Source organism: Rhizopus delemar, genomic scaffold, assembly GCF_000149305.1.
Source record: "Rhizopus delemar RA 99-880 supercont3.2 genomic scaffold, whole genome shotgun sequence".
Classification (NCBI taxonomy): Eukaryota; Fungi; Mucoromycota; class Mucoromycetes; order Mucorales; family Rhizopodaceae; genus Rhizopus; species Rhizopus delemar.
In genome coordinates, this window is record NW_027137828.1 from 1,750,848 (window position 1) to 1,767,460 (window position 16,613).

Sequence of the window (16,613 nt, forward strand, 5' to 3'; positions counted from 1 at the left end):
TATAAAATAAGATCATGTGTTATTGAAATAATTCATCTTATGAGAGAGAAAATAATCCCTTATGTCATTATCTAACTCAAACATAATATTAAATATTATAACATTTCAGATTTATAAACCTTTCTTTACACTATACGAATATGCTGTATATTTGTCTTGTTATTTTTATTTTTATCCTTAATTCTATTTTTTAATAAACATCTATAAAGATTCTTAAGCAGTATCCACTTTTGTTATTTTCATTTTATTTTAAATTTTTACGTACTAATCCAATCCATTCTATAAGTTTATTTGTATAGAAGATGAAATAAATAGAAAAATGATATATGATGATTTCAATGTTGTAAATAATTTGGATGTTTTCGGTCTCGAGTTGATTGCATAATTGCATTTAATGTAGAAAGTTCCAATACATTTGGCATGATAGAAGAGTTCGTTTCTTGCTTGTTCAAGCAATTATTCCAAAACATATCATACAAATACACAAGATTATCCAAGTTTCTTCGAGTAGTGAAGGCGTCTAGTTGATGAAAACTTGTTGGAGATTTCAAGGAGAAGGCCCTCAAAATTGTTGTAATATTCGTTTCAAGAATAAGTTTTGACATGTGTATTTTCATATTATATTTGTCATGTAAAGTAAGTAGCAATAAAACGCATCATCTGTATATATTAAGGATACATAAATAAATCGCCATGAATTTGAAACCCCATCAAAGCGTGCAGAACTGATTTTGAGAACGCGCTCTCATTGAGTGTTGCCAATCTTAACAGACCCTTACCTAATTCATTTGAATTGCGAGTTGTCTTAACAAGTTTTAATTTGCCAAAGCCTAGTGAAGTTTCCCAGCTTAATTGGTCAATCTTGTAGACTATAAAATTAGAGCGAATTTGATTACTGTTGCTTGAAGAAACCTTTGTTGGTAAAACATTTAGTCTTGATACAACCGAAACATTAAGCCTTAACTACAAATAAAAAATTCTTTTATAATTATCATTTCAACAAAACGCTCTTCTCAGGATCAAATAAAATTGATGAAAGAATCGGATTAAATACCCAACTCTATAACCCTGTCTCACCTTGTAATATTCCCTCTATTCAGAGTAATGTTATTTGTAAATGCAGATATTTACAATGCATCTGTGCCAAAAAGAATATTGACCTCTGCTTTCAGTCTGATATTGGCAGAGACAAAAAGTATATTAAATAAATAAGGGAAGCTATAACAATGATTTGCCTTTTGTTTAATTTTCGACAAAAATACAGGTCTAAAACATGTCGATTTAGTTTTTTTTTTTTTTTTTTTTTTTTTTTTTTTTTGCTAAGCTTAGGAATCTGACCTTTTGTTACTGATATAGCTTCGAAAAAGTTTATTATATAGATTTTTTTTTGTCTTAGTACTCAATAAAGCTTAAGCTTTTATTTGCACATTTAATTTTAGTTTAATAATATTAAGACAAAATGCAGTTCAGTTTAGTCTTTATTTTGCATTTGTATGAAAAGAACAAAAAAAAAAGAACGATGTATATACAAATTCAGTAGATTTTGAAGACGTTTCAGGTTTTTGCTCAAGTTTATCAATATGATAAACCTCTATCTTCCATAATCTCCTTCAATGTCTCTTTAATTAGAATTGTATCTTTGTGAAGAGAGAAAAATGCAAAAAAAAGGTCTAGGTACACAAATAAAAACAACCAATAGCATTAAAGCTCAGGAACGTAATATATGAAAAGATGATACGTCTTCTCTCTCTCTCGCTTTTTTTCATATTTCTTCCAACAAACCTAAATACGAAGTTGCAACCTTGATGAGAATAGTATTTAATAAAGATGAAAGTCGAAACAAATGGTCGTAAATGATCTGATTATAGACTAGCTTTTGAAGGAAGGGGAGGGTATTAAAAACTATCTAGGCTTTATAATGTCACTTTTTTAATATACAGCAAAACAATGATACTAAAATGTGCCCTATTAGAATAATTTTGGTTTTGGAATGGCTTCAGTGTCAAAATGCTTTCAGGATATTAATATTACAAAGCATAAGCTATTTTAATAGCTACGGAAATCAAACTAGAGTTTTTGGTTTCCAAACTTTGTAATTTATTTTTGGCGAAACGAGATATCTTTAATATCGTATTTTGATTAGATATTTCGGATATACTAATGCTTAAAAATGGGTTGAGTGTCTTAATTTTCCAAATCGAAAGATATTTCAATAATGTGAGTCAAGAAACTTGGTGTTATTAGTAAAGGAAAGGAGGTTTTTATTTTGTTCACAAGACGACAAGAAAGAATAAGGATCCAGTACGGCCAAAGCAAAAAATAGTATTGTTTAATATAATTTGGTCATAGCTTACATACTCCTCACAGAGTAAATCATTAATGCATGTACTATTCACTATTCAGCCTTTAATTAAAATTATATTCATGTGGATCAATTTATAGTTTAATATAAGTACTGATTTCACAAAAGCTATATTAATAAGATATGCACACTGAATAAGTCTACATTTTTAAACAGAAAGAATGCGTAGCTGATTCGAAATGGTAAAACATGCGTGTTGCGATTTGTTTAGCAAGCCAGATATCTCTCGTCTTTCAGGCTTTAATTGTTTTCTGCTTTATTTTGTAAAACAGAAAAATGGAATTGAAACTAACGGTTGATCACGACAAATATACATTTTGGATGCAAACGAAACCTGTGATAGATGAGATAAATGATAATAGTTGTCGTGAAAAACCACCATACTCAATACTAGTTAGTGAATTCGAAATCTCAATACCGTTGTAAGATGTTGTTTCCTCATTTAAATCTCAAGTTGGCCTTCTGAAAATTATTTTTAAATTGGTGCTGCTAGGTTGTGTAGAGATTTTGAAGGGACTTCAATTCCAATAAATCTGATAATTTCTTCTTGAAAAATATAAGTACAATTGCAATCTTTGTCTCAAAGCTTTATTCAACTAAATAGAAACGCGCTGATCTACAATTAATGTTTCAAGAGAAATTCGTAACATTTTTCCTAGTTTATCTGGGAATTTCATTAGGATCCTTAAAGTTTTGAAATTCGACATTTGTTAATATACTAAATTAGCAGCAGCTTCTCATAGCACAAATAAGAAAAAGGGAAAATTGATACACTATAAATAATTTGATATATCAAATTTACAGATCTCAGAGAAACAAGTAAATAAATTGTTATATTCAAAGAAGCCTTAATTATGGATAATGAAACGCATGTGTACTTTGTTGCCCTGCTTTCTAAAATGATAAGGTCGTCATTATATGGTTTTATTAAGAGTTATAATATACAAATAAACTTCATACTCTCCGCGCTTTGTTGGTTTTATATTAATTACGGTTGCATATGATTATTTTGCTGATTAGAATAAGGATTGGGCTGATGAGATGTATTACTATTGCTGCTGTATGCGCTTGGTTGAGATGCATTGTTAAGCTCTTGCATTCTATACTGCATGAAATCATCCTTTAGTAATCCGTTGGTATCATTAGTTGAAACAGCAGCATTCAATTCTTGCTCCTTCTTTTTCTTTCTCAACGCCTTACGCTTCTTCATCAAGTGAACCGAGTCTACACCACAGCATATTACCTTATACAAGAACTCGGGTATATAAGCAAGATATCCGTCTGTAAAGGCACCAAAGGCACCCTTCTTTTTCTGTTGACCGGCTGCTATGGCTGCTTGAATATTATCAGCCGGACCAAAAAACTTCGACATCATGCCACTGACAACCACCATGACTACACAAACAATTATTACGTGAATCCCGTTCTTGACAGCGTCCGCTGGCCAGGCAATGCTTCCATGCGAGCCATCGGTACCCTTGATGACGCCAACTGTAGTCAGAATGGTCAAAAGGATTTCACCAAAGTAAAAGATGACCATGATCGGCCCCTTCACACACCAAAACATGCCATGTGCCTTAATCTTGCCTCGTTCCCATTCGCTATGGAACACGTCCAAATAGGTGAAAAGAGCTGTAAGGATGATAGAAAGTGAAATGAAGTTGATGATAGTCAAGTAGACATAGGCTCCGTGAAAATTATAGGAGCCTTCACAGTAACGCCCCTTTAATTCAGCAAATATAGACATAAAAGCATCTGCGAGTGACCTAATAAAGAAAAATGAGTCATTTTTCATTCTATTTGTAAACAAAGTTACCAAATAGGATATTGAAAAACCAAAAAGTCTGTGATAATCCTATAATGCATTCCCCATCTTGAATTACTATAAAAGTTGTTAATATACGATAAACAAAATAACAATAAAGCTTTACAGGTGAAATTTCCAAATAAACATGATTTTTGTGTCTTTTGATTCCTTAAAGCCTTCAAATTCTTTTCTGAAAGGTTCAAGATAGGCTTGTAAGCAGGTATATAAATTATAAACAGCAAAGGCTTCAAAACAAGTTGCAAAAAAGGTGATGGTCGTAGAATAATCATAACGTAAATAAGCAAACCAGGACAATGTCGCGTAAAATGGTGGAAATAATATGACTCGTAATTTATGCCGTTGTATTTCTGGATTACTAGAGTATGAATGAGTTGAAAGGTCTATAAAAAAAAAAGGAAAAATTAAGCTTACTAGTAATTCCGCAAGTGTCGTATAAGTGTGCTAAGTGATATGATCCATGTTATAAATAAAAGTAACAGACAAACAAGCCAACCAATAACATGCCAGTTAGCTGTTGGATCTTCTTTAACAGAAGACCAATCTAATCCAGGGTTACTAATATGAAATAACGTTGAATATTTCAGTTTTGAGCATTTTTATTCTTTTACATACAATCCAGATAAGGAAGACAATCCAGGCTCTGTTGGGCAAGATGATTCACTTTCTGAACTATTCATAAAATAAAATAAAATAAATAAATAGAGAAAGAAAATAGGGGAAAAAGTTTATTTAAATAGAAAAAAACACTAAATGTGGCTATTTTTATTTATTGCTGAATCCAAAAATTTCATATTTGACAAAGTACAGCCAATAATGGAGATTTTCTTACCATTCAAGTACAGCTTTTCTTGGCGCTCAACCAATTTGTTACACATTAAAGCTTGCGAGGCTTAACAACTTCATGCGCCACAAGCCATGTTTTTAATATCTGATGTCAAAAATTATTCGGGTAGCTATTTAGATTCTGCTTCAGAAGCGACATTTTGCCCCTGATTTCAATATAAACTTGACCTAAGGAAATTATATTTTATTCAATCTTATATATTTAAAATCTTCATGAATGAGTAAAAAATCGGAGAAACTTTTTCCTAAATCACAAATTCTTGTAACAAAGGATGGAATCGTACGACTTCGGAAGCAAATAATAATAAAGGTTTTTCGAATAGTAAAAGGATAAAAGCTATACTTTGATAAACTAAACTAAGAACAATAAGAATTTTGTGAGAAAATCTAAAGCAATATCTCTCGTGATTTAATTTTTTTTTTTGTATAAGTCATGATTAAATGAAATGCATATTCAGTGGTCACAAAGCTGAGAGAAATTTTTTTTTGTTAAACAGCAGAAAGATAGAGTGGCAACCTTCTTTTGCTTAATAGAAGCTTTGTCATCTACTTCTCAAACCAAAAAAAAAAAAAAGGCGTACATATACTTGAGCATAGAGCTCATTTCTTTCTTTGCAGAATTTTGTAATATAAATAAGTCCTAAACAGTGTACATTAGCAGCCTCAGCGGCTTACAATTTTAAATATGTACAGTTCATTGGAAGAGGTTGTGGCACATGGGTTACTGAACGCCGAACTCATCCTTTTATCCAATATTGATCTTTTATCCAATATTGATCTTTTATCTAATATTGATCTTTTATCCAGAATGAGCTTTGGATTACTCACTTAGGTTTTTATTTAAAAAACACCACTTATGAAAGCGCTAGCAATTGTGTATACTTTTATAATGATGTGTACCTGAAAATAAAAATTATATTTTGTTGAATTGCCATAAAGGACATAACTTTGTTTTCTTTTGCTCTATTTGAATGTTGTACTATAATTTTTATTTACAATGATTTGAAAGGATAGAATGATAGTCGGTCATGTAGCATGCTACCGTTATGCGTTAACCCAGTTGTATATTTAATTTTTATATCTTTAGGATAACTCTATGATCAAAATGAGAGTGCGAGTATAAAGCTATGAATAAACCATGATTTATATAACCCTCATTTCTTATGTGGAGTTTATCGTTAACATGGCGTATCTTCTTGATGACTGAGTAAATAAATAAGAATTTTGATTGGATACATCACCAAAATGGATTTTGTGTAAGAAAAAAAAAAGTTACTGCCCTCGAATTTTTTTTTATCTGCAATAATGACAGATACTCATCCTGATATTGATTATGCAAATAAGATTGTTCTTGCACCAATGGTAAAATCTTGCAGTAAATTAAATATAATCTTCAGATTAATTGCAGGATCTAGAAGGGCTAATCATTTTCATCTAAAAGGTACGAATTGGTACTTTACCAATGCGTTTGTTGGCACTTGAATATGGAGCAGGTAAGAAAGATAATTTAAATTTTCAATGTTACTTACAAACATATAAAATACACAGATTTAGTATGGACAGAAGAATTAGTGGACAAGAGAATCATAGGATCTGTTCGACAATACAACAGTAAGCAAAATAGATCCTACAAAGATCATCAGTTTCTAAAATTCTTTATATTTAGAGGCAACAGGCACAGTTGATTATCGTAAAGGAAGTGCTTTGACATTCAGCACTCATCCTAACGAAAAGGGCAAAGTCATTCTTCAGCTCGGCACAGCCGATCCTGATCTTGCCTTGAAGGCCGCTCTGACTCTCAAACAAGATGTAGCCGGTGTGGATCTCAATTGTGGATGCCCAAAAAAATTCTCTGTCCAGGGAGGAATGGGTGCCGCCCTGCTTACTGATCCTGATCGATTAAAAAAAATTTTAGAAAACCTGGTTCAGCACTCTGGAATGCCAGTGTCTTGCAAGATTCGTCTGTTGGAGACGCAGCAGCAGACGATAGAGTTGGTCAAGATGATTGCGGCCACAGGAGTCAAAGCGTTGACGGTACATTGTCGTACAAGAGAAATGAGACCCTCACAAAAGGCACAGTGGGATAGATTAAAGGAAGTGGTGGAGGCCGTCAAGTCTGTCAGAGATATACCAGTGATTGTGAACGGAGATGTTTGGCAGTGGTCCGATGTTGAAAAAGTGAAGGAATTGACGAGTAAGGAATCAAGAGGGAATAAAAAGATAAAGTGAACTGAATGGTCTGTTTAGATGCGGATTCTGCTATGATTGCAAGAGGCGCCCAATTGAATCCATCAGCATTTAGAAAAGAAGGCTTATTGTCATTTCATGAAACTGTTCATGCTTATATGAAGAAGGTACGATTAGAATCCTATTTTAAAATTTTTTGTTGCTTATTCTTTTTCATAGTGTATTGATGTAGACAATGTCTTTCAAAATTCGAAATATGCTATTTTATGCATGAATACAGATGATTCAGAACATACACGGTCTGATCTTTACAATAACTTACAACGATCAAAATCAACAGAGGCATTATGGTAAGTATGCTTTGTGTTGAGGAATGTAGTAATAACCTATTTGTCACAGTGACGCTCTTGGATTAAGGGATTATTATGAAAAAGTGACAAACGAACATAGATTAAAACGAGAAGAGGATGATGAAGAAGCTAAGAAGGGCGAGAAACGAGAAAGAGAAGAAGTCGATGAAGAAAAAGAAAGCAAAAAAATTAAAAGTTAGAAAGTTTTTTAATGAATAATAATAAATATCATGCTCATATTATATAAAAATGTTTTGCGTATAAAAAAAAAAACTAGGGCACAAAGTTTGCAGCAAGTGGATCAAAATTAATTGTGCTCCAATCTATAATCCCACATGTATTGAATAAATCCGCTTCTTGTAAGAGTATTGAAGGATCGAATAGATTGAGTGGCACCAAGGAAAATGAATTATCTCTATGCTTTTTTAAAAATTCTACAATTGATGGCTTCAGAATAGCAGCCGAATCCCAATGTTTCCACATGGTCGTATAGGAAAGAATGATATCTAATGTTTCGATTGATTGCAAGACGATTGGGGTAGGTTGAAGGGTATAATGATGGATGAGGATTTTGGACACTATGTCGACAATGGAGGTCATGAGAGCACGAGGCAACAAACTTGGCTCGATAAAAGGATGATTGGAAAGAAAACAGAGCATCTTGTCAACAATGGATACAGCCTCTGGTAAAACCTGGTCAATCTTTTGTATAGAATCTGCGTCGTTCAGGTCCAACTGTTTTTTCTTTTTGGTTTTTAGAAACCGAAAACAGATGGCAAATAAAGAATGATGCAAGTCAAAGGTAAATGCTTGTAAGTCTGAAAATGTGTGTCTGTGGAGTTCAATGAAATCATAAAGTTCTTTTATGACCCCATTGATTTCTTGTTCCATATTGTCTAGCGGTTTTTGTATAATACACGCGTATTTGCAAGCATACTTTGAGATGACGCTTTGAATATAAAAGGATTCAACCAAGTAGTGATAATTTTTAAATGTTTTCGGGTGCCCATTTTGGATATCAAATTGATAAGAAAGAGATGAAGATGTGTTGATAGGTGGTAAAGCATAGGATCGATAACAAAGTACATAGTGAGGCACTCTGGTCACTAACGATAACAGTTTTAGACATAAGAAAGACCTTATTTTTTGTTTTGCTTACATTCAACACACCCTCGGATAATACATTGAAAGAAGGTCCAAAAGGTGATCTGCAATAATTCTCTTTCAATTGGACTCAGACCCTTTGGCAACTGATGATCAAATAGTCCCAATTGATCTGCAATCATATAAGACAATCCAAAAAGCGAAACACCCTTTTTGGCATACCCAAATGTGATCTCAAAAGTACCCAGCAGGATCACGGCCTGATATCGACTCAGGGTGACTTCAGATGATGCCTTTGAGAGCAAGATGTGAGCGTATTCTAAAAACGGATTTCGCTTATCCAAATTATCCCTATCCCAAACAGTCAATGGTTTACCATCAAGAGTCTGGGACATGAAGAGTGCTGTACCATAGATGACAGAGAGTAAGAGTGGGTCAGCAGTATCAGTCCAATAGGCTTGTAAGAGAATAGTCTTGTTGAACATGATGGAATAAGGATGAACAAGAAAAAAACAATCGATCAACCGTATGGCTTGGTCGGGTGGTAATGCATTCAGTGGATTTTTGAGGATAAGTGTACTCGAATTACTATCAAAGAAAGTATTGGAAGGATCACTGCCTATGGCAGTTTGGAGAATTTCAACATAGTAATATTGTGTGAGTCTGAGAGCTGAGAGACGTCGAATCATAATCATGGAGAGATCGACACTCATCCAAGTAAAGTAATGAGACAAGTCATCAATTTGACCATTCACTGATCGTTTCGGGCCTTTTCGAAGCAAGGCTTTTTTATTATTATTGCTTATGAGTGGAGGTACGAATGTGTTGAACATGTCTTCAAGATAATAACCGAGTCCCTTTGATTTCGAATCATACAAATAAATAGAATTGGAAGAGCCGACGATATTTTCAAAAATAAATTCTCGACAAGTTACATTTTCAATGGGTTTTGCGAGCACAAATTTATTGACAACGGCATTCTTGGGAGGTCTTCCTGCTTGACCTGGTTTTGTATAAATACAATCTATCTTTTTTATACGACAACGTTCACAAGGCTTATTTCCATCACATTTTATCTTTCTTTGTCGGCAAGTAGAGCAACTAATTTTTCTTTTTGTCGTAGTTGACATTAAAACTGTATGTTTGTGTGAGTGTGAAGAAGAGGATAAAAATAAACATTTCTATCCTTTTTCTCTAGAGTGCGTGTGTAATCTTGGCAGAATAAAATCTCCGATGATAAAAGGATCACTGGATCATAAAAAGTTTGTGTTTGTAGGCAAGTTTGTGAATCGAGTGAAAAGGTTGAAAAAAGAAAAAACGCGTCAAACATTATGGAAACAGAAAAAGAATATATTGAAATGTAAAAGGATTATGATTGTTATTACTGTAATTGAATTAAAAAGAACAAAAAGTAACAAAGAAAAGAAACGAAAAGATAAAAAAGCCATCAAAAAAGAAAGAATGTTCTTTAAAAAGATCCCTAAATGTTCAATTATGGAAAATAAGACAGGAAATCATGGAAATCAATTTGCCTGATTTAAGTAAAGATAGATCATTGATTGATTGCAATACCATTTTACCTCGTCTAATTCAAGAAAAGATCTCAACTATTAAACAAGATCAAGTTTTATTAAAGATACAAATGGCAAGAATAAATATCATTCAATGTGAAATAAAAGAATATGAATCAATGTTAATCAAATTGGATTTGGATATTAAAAAGAGGTGGAGGATGATTGTGCCATTGGATGAAGAATACCTTTTTGAAAAGAAATGGATACAAACATTCTTGGATGACATTCGATATTTAATTTATAAAATTGAAAATCATTCAAATTGGGTAATCAAACGATTAGACATAACTCGTAAAATGCACAACAGTGTAGCCATGCGTATGAACCATCTAAACCTAAGAGTTCAATTCCTTAAACGGGGTCAACTCATCCATTCTTACAAGCTGAGAATTTGGATTATGTTTGGTAATTGTCTTGGTTTAATTAAATCTTATTAATCATATCATTTAGTTCTCTTATTCTTACTCTGGCTACATTGATCGTTTGTGTGACGATAGGGAGACAACGGAACTATTGTTTTAATAAACAAATGAACCTCATTTTTCTTTTAAACTTTTCTGCAGGAAAACTGCATAAAAGATACATTTTTTATATACAAATTGATTTTAAGAAATACTCCCACCCCTCCTCCTTTCTCTCTATTTTATCCATTTGCCACACACACACACTCTCTCTTCTTTTTCTTTTTCTTTTTGTAGTCTCAACCAACTCTTTCTCTCTCTCTCTTCCTCTCTTTATTAATATAAAAAAAATCTTTGATTGTGAAATAAATCAGTTGCTTTTTTTTTATATAAAAATTATTTATCTTCACCAGAAAACTTTTTTTCTTCTTCACTCTCCTTAACTTATATGCAAATAACAAGACGACGTAAAAGTATTCGCCCTGTAGAAAGCATCACAACAACAGAAAAATCGAGTGTGACTCGAAATACAGCTTCAAGTCTAGCTAAGCTCAAAGATGTATCTACAAAAAAACGTACAGCGACAAAAAAATTAAGCAGTTTAGACACTTTACAAAAAAGGAATTCGCTTATGGATAAAAAAGCATCCGTATCCCTTGAAACGTCTGAATCTCCTGTGGATTTTCCAAAAAGACTTTCAGAAGAGGTAAACATAGCAGGAAGTAAAATGGTTTGTCTAGCAAATGTATTAAATCAAAAAAAAAATCATAGAGCTTGCTTCAGCATGATTGTGATCAATTGCGTAGGCACATTTGTGCTGGATGTGATCGAAATGTTCTTGTCAATTCAGATATACAATCCAGTAGTACAACAAGTTCAACTAAACAACAAAAAACAGCTAATAGCAGCATGAATTCAAGTACAACCACTACACATACTGAAGAAGAATTCGAAAAAAAGGAAGATAAAGAAGAGGAACAGTGGAAAAGGATGTTTATAAAGGGACAAGAAAAGATACTGTCCACATTAATGATGAATCACCATTATATGAATGATGTGGAACTTGTCAAATTACAAACACATATGTCGGCATTAAAAGATCAAGAAACAATCGTTTTGGATCATATACTAGATGCTCAATCAAGTCTTTTAGTCAAATTAGACCTCCTATTAAATGAACCCTTGCTTACTCCTCCTGCAGCAATCATTAAAGAAGAAGCAGAAATCAATATACCCGATTGGCAAACAAAGATAGCCTATAATTTAGCAAAATATAAGTGGGGTTTAAGTGAATGGTTTGGTCTTCTTGCTGGAACAGGTGAGATTGATAATGAAGAATACGATCGATTTGGTTATACAAAAGATGTGGTTATTTCAGGTGTATGTGTTACAACTGAACCAGGTCTATTACCCAAAGTAAGTGAGCATGTTGCTGTCAATTCACTAAAAATGTTGACTTCTTTTTTATTAGCGGTTTCAAAAATATTATAAACATACTACAAGTATTATTTGCTTAAAATATAAATTCACTTTGAATCGATCCCTTCGACTTTCAAATCGGTTTCGTCTAAAAGAACAAAATGAATGGACAGACTGTGATCGATGTCAATTTTCATTTTTTATGGACGATGAACATAAAGGTAGAAGGGTAAAGAAACAATGTCAAACAGAATTCGGCTTCTTCCAAAGAAGGCACCACTGTCGCTGGTAAGCCAAAAAAAAAAAAAAAAAAAAAAAAAAATTGGTTTTTGACTCTATTATGATGTAGTTGTGGAATGGCAGTATGTCATATTCACAGTAATAACCAACTGTCACTATTCTATAACAAGAATGGGCAAGAACGTGGTGAATGGTGTCGTGTGTGTGATGGATGTTTTTATGAAAGAATGAACTCTTATTTATCTATTTCATGAAAAGATTTTTTCTTTTCTTGCTTTTCTTTAATAATAAAATTAATAAATGATACTAGGGATTGGTGTTGATATACTTCACTTGCCACGCCTAAGTTCACTCGTCATTAGAAGAGGACGAGAAAAATTGGCAAAAAGAATTCTAAGTAAAAAGGAATTAATAGAATTTAATAATTTGACATTTCAACATGAACAATCCATGATGTATTTGGCAACAAGGTAGCTTTATATAACTAAACAAGAGCATATGTAAGCTAATTCTAGTTTAGGTGGTGTATAAAAGAAGCTGTTTATAAAGCATTGTACCCTGCTCATAGACTTGAATGGAAACAAGTAACAGTAATCAAAGAAGCTGGTACACAAAAGTAATAAAAAGCAACAATAAAAATTAATTTTCTCATTTATTGTAGGCAAACCAGTATTATTAATAGAAAATAGCCAACTGTATGGTATTCACCAAACACATGTATCCGTTTCACATGACGGTGATTACGCTATGGCTCAAGTGATACTTGAAGGTTCAAGATATTCATAGATCAATTTATAGATTTTTGTTCGTTTGTTCCTTCCCTTTTTCTCTCCGCTATTCTTCTCCTCTTCCCTCTTTCCTCCCCTTTTTTTATTTATTTATGAAAGATACAAGATGACACTTGATTCACCTAGTTCAATAAAACATACACTTACATGCTCAAAATGTAGTTTGCCTTTAGGCGAGCAGCTTGTAAAAGCATTAGATGGTGCTTTTCACCCGCTTTGTTTCACTTGCTGGGTAATTAGACAATTATTCACAATAATAAAAAGCTTAAATTGAAATAATGAGTGTAGGATTGTGATGCACCTGTTGCTTCAAGTTATTTACCTCATCCAACACAGCAAGGCCAACCATTATGTGAGAGAGATTATTTTAAACATTTAAAACTTGTCTGTGCAGAGTGCGACGAACCTCTGCTAGGCACTTACATTATTGCATTGGATAAAAAATATCACCCTGAACACTTTACTTGCAGCGATTGTTCTACTGTATTTGGACCTGATGACTGTTATTATGAACATGATAGGCAAGTCTATTGTCACTTTCATTACAGTACTCGATTTGCTATAGCTTGTGCTGGTTGCAACATGGCGATCTTGAAACAGTATGTTGAAATTGAAAGAGAGAATAGTATAGTAGATCACTGGCACCCAGAATGTTATATGATTCAAAAGGTATTTCACTGCAACCGTCCTATTATGCAACCTTTGACCTGTCATCATAGTTTTGGGGTGTTAAAATTGCTTATCCTTTATTAAAAGAAGGAGACCAATATCCAACAAGTAAGGAAAACTTAAAGCGGAAATACTCGTGCATGCTGAATAACATGCCAATACAGAGACTATGCCACAAACTGCAAATGAATTGAGTAAACTTCAAAAGGAAACAGAAGAAAAAGTGATTAGTATTTGGTCTGTTTTATCAGCATTTGAAGGTAAACCGTAATGAACTCACATCTTGAATACTTATGCATTGTAGAATCCTCGGCTGTGTGTATATCGGAAATGTTACTACATGTATCAAACGGTTCCTATATCGAAAGTATATGTTTATCAGAAAGATTTCTTGTTCACGTAGAAGCGCTATTTGCAGGCATTGATAAAATATGTGCAATCTATCTAGAATATCATCAGCCAGGTACTAAAGTATATACAACAACACTATATAGTCAATTAACCCTCGTATGATGCAGAATTTAAATACGCTAGAGAAGCCAAGATGCTTTGTAAAAAGATCATCAACTTCTTTTCTTTACTATCCAGAATAGGCGATATGGAAATGAAAAGATTAGGGATCACGCAAGAATTACTATCCCTGGTTACTGGCCTAGCTCATTATTTGAAAATATTAATCCGACTCACATTAAATGCTGCATTATCTCTGGTAATAAAGCCACTTTTTGAGTTTAGCAAAGTAAAAAAAAAAAAATAGTTTCTTATATGCTGATTGTTGTAGGAAATGATGATGGGCAAATCAGTTGCCATTCCTCATTTATTGGCTCGATTGATGGAAATACCCGGCAAGGAGAGACACAGTCGAGATAGCCAACGTCTGATTCATGCAAAAAACACAGATTACTGCCAGGAATGTAAAAACATAATTGAAGACCAATGCATGAGACACGGTGATTATCGTTGGCATATTGCTTGTTTCAAATGTTTCAAATGCGCCTGCCCACTTAAAATCGATTCAACGACCATGATCAATGTTCAACTCCATTGTCTCTCATGCGTCAACGCAAGTCCGTACTCGTTCAGCTATGTCTCTAAACTGACACAATACAGCTATCTTTTGAGGGTTGCTCTCAGTCGACTTTGTAATTTGTTGCAAGTAACAGGTATAAAGGGTGGTTGTCGTCTATTTTCATTTTGGTTTTTTATCTTTCTTTCCAGATTCCCAACTATCAAGTGTGGATTACTCTACCAAGTTAAATCATACTAAAGCAAGTCACATTTTAAAGGACGTTCCAGCTAACATGGTCGGTGCATCCAAAGAACTCCAGCAAATGATTGAAGAAAGAGGGCAATTGGAAAATATTTATCCTACAGAAATCAAGGATGCAAAAACAGTCTCTTCATCTACCACACGACTCGATCGAAAAATGTCGCGATCCTTCAAAATGGCCAGCAAACGATCCACCTTGCTTGGCGGCCATAACGCGTTACCGACCCGTACTGACAGTTTACACCGAAGGAGCGTAGGACTGGATGATTTACCCCATATGGCCGCAGCCGCTGTGACTGGTAGCATCAGTCAGCCTTGCCTTCAACCACGCACACAGCGCATCTACCTTTCTGAACTCTCTGCGCTTCAATACATGATCATTCGGTATGTAGCTGTGGTCCAGATCGAACCGTATGTTCGCTCGAGTTTCTCGAGCACTGAATTATTAAACATGATTGAAAGCAAAAAATCTTCTATTTGGGGCAAGTTTTTCCCGTTTAGAAGCAAAAAAAGCCAGCCGAAATCGATGGGCACCTTTGGCGTTCCACTGGATACCTTGACTGATCGAACTGGCGTTGAATCCAACTTGGCCTTGGGGCCCTCACCTGTGCGGCTTGCCGCATTTATCGACGATGCGATCACGGCCATGCGACAGAAGGACATGTCGGTTGAAGGAATTTTTCGTAAAAATGGAAATCATCGACGCTTAAAGGAACTCACCGAGGCCTTGGACAAGGCGCCAGCCGAGGTGGATTTGACAGAGGAAAATGCAGTCCAGGTAGCCGCTCTTCTCAAGAAATTCTTTCGTGACCTGCCGGATCCCTTAATGACCCACCGACTTCACGGGCTCTTTATGTGTGCTGATCGAATTGAGCAGCCCGAACGGCGCAAGCGCGCACTTCATCTGGCCTGCTGCATGTTGCCCATGACAAATCGAGTGACAATGGAGGCTCTCTTTTTGTTTTTGAGGTGGGTTGCGACCTATTCACACGTCACGGATGAGCTGGGCAGTCGGATGGACATTCCAAATTTAGCACGCGTGATTGCACCCAACATCCTATGCGCCAAAGATCCTCTCAAAGATGAATCGTTTACTGCCATTCACGCCGTTGAGACCATCTTGGAATCCTGCAGTGAATTCAGTTTGGTACCTCAAGATCTGGAAGTGTTTTTGAAGGATCCAAACTTGAGTGAAATGGACATGTCACCCAAGGAATTTTTGAAAAAGGTCGAACAGACCGTCAAGCATCAAGAGCAACGGCCTCTCGAAAACACTGCTGCTGCTGCTGCCTCCTCTAAAGCATCGATTTACACACCTCATCAATACTTGCCCTATACGAATCAGCACCCCTCATCAGATTTTATACCAAAACAAGCACGATTGCCACCACGTCGAAAGGAGAGTTTTCATTCATTTCATCCATAACGTTTTGTACATTTTTTTTTAAATAAATCATTCAGGTGATTCACAATTTTTTTTTACAATGTATTGACGTTAACAGAGGCGAGTTCTTTATTATTGATAGCGATCACTGTGTAAATGGAGCTAGAGGATACAACTGTGTGAGAAGGTTAGTT

At 34.4% G+C, this 16,613-nt stretch overlaps 5 protein-coding genes across 5 annotated transcripts; 3 read left to right on the forward strand and 2 right to left on the reverse strand.

The window, feature by feature from the left end:
* Positions 1–3,350: 3,350 nt before the first annotated feature.
* RO3G_02899 (uncharacterized protein) lies at positions 3,351–5,065 on the reverse strand (the record flags this gene model as incomplete). The annotated part of the gene is made up of 6 exons (XM_067657490.1): positions 3,351–4,128; positions 4,179–4,244; positions 4,294–4,570; positions 4,684–4,745; positions 4,799–4,859; positions 5,020–5,065. The coding sequence occupies 6 exons, from the start codon at positions 5,063–5,065 to the stop codon at positions 3,351–3,353; spliced, it is 1,290 nt and encodes a 429-aa protein (XP_067513591.1).
* A 1,273-nt stretch (positions 5,066–6,338) lies between these two features.
* On the forward strand, positions 6,339–7,770 carry RO3G_02900 (uncharacterized protein; the record flags this gene model as incomplete). Its single annotated transcript, XM_067657491.1, has 7 exons — positions 6,339–6,395; positions 6,475–6,526; positions 6,582–6,644; positions 6,700–7,227; positions 7,281–7,387; positions 7,440–7,570; positions 7,620–7,770. The coding sequence occupies 7 exons, from the start codon at positions 6,339–6,341 to the stop codon at positions 7,768–7,770; spliced, it is 1,089 nt and encodes a 362-aa protein (XP_067513592.1).
* A 650-nt stretch (positions 7,771–8,420) lies between these two features.
* Positions 8,421–9,804, reverse strand: RO3G_02901 (uncharacterized protein; the record flags this gene model as incomplete). The annotated part of the gene is made up of 3 exons (XM_067657492.1): positions 8,421–8,466; positions 8,508–8,676; positions 8,730–9,804. The coding sequence occupies 3 exons, from the start codon at positions 9,802–9,804 to the stop codon at positions 8,421–8,423; spliced, it is 1,290 nt and encodes a 429-aa protein (XP_067513593.1).
* A 1,293-nt stretch (positions 9,805–11,097) lies between these two features.
* Positions 11,098–12,562, forward strand: RO3G_02902 (uncharacterized protein; the record flags this gene model as incomplete). The annotated part of the gene is made up of 4 exons (XM_067657493.1): positions 11,098–11,355; positions 11,421–12,065; positions 12,121–12,356; positions 12,448–12,562. 4 exons carry the CDS (start codon positions 11,098–11,100, stop codon positions 12,560–12,562), a joined length of 1,254 nt encoding a protein of 417 aa, XP_067513594.1.
* Positions 12,563–15,066: 2,504 nt separating this feature from the next.
* RO3G_02903 (uncharacterized protein) lies at positions 15,067–16,461 on the forward strand (the record flags this gene model as incomplete). Its single annotated transcript, XM_067657494.1, has 2 exons — positions 15,067–15,419; positions 15,498–16,461. 2 exons carry the CDS (start codon positions 15,067–15,069, stop codon positions 16,459–16,461), a joined length of 1,317 nt encoding a protein of 438 aa, XP_067513595.1.
* Positions 16,462–16,613: the final 152 nt, after the last annotated feature.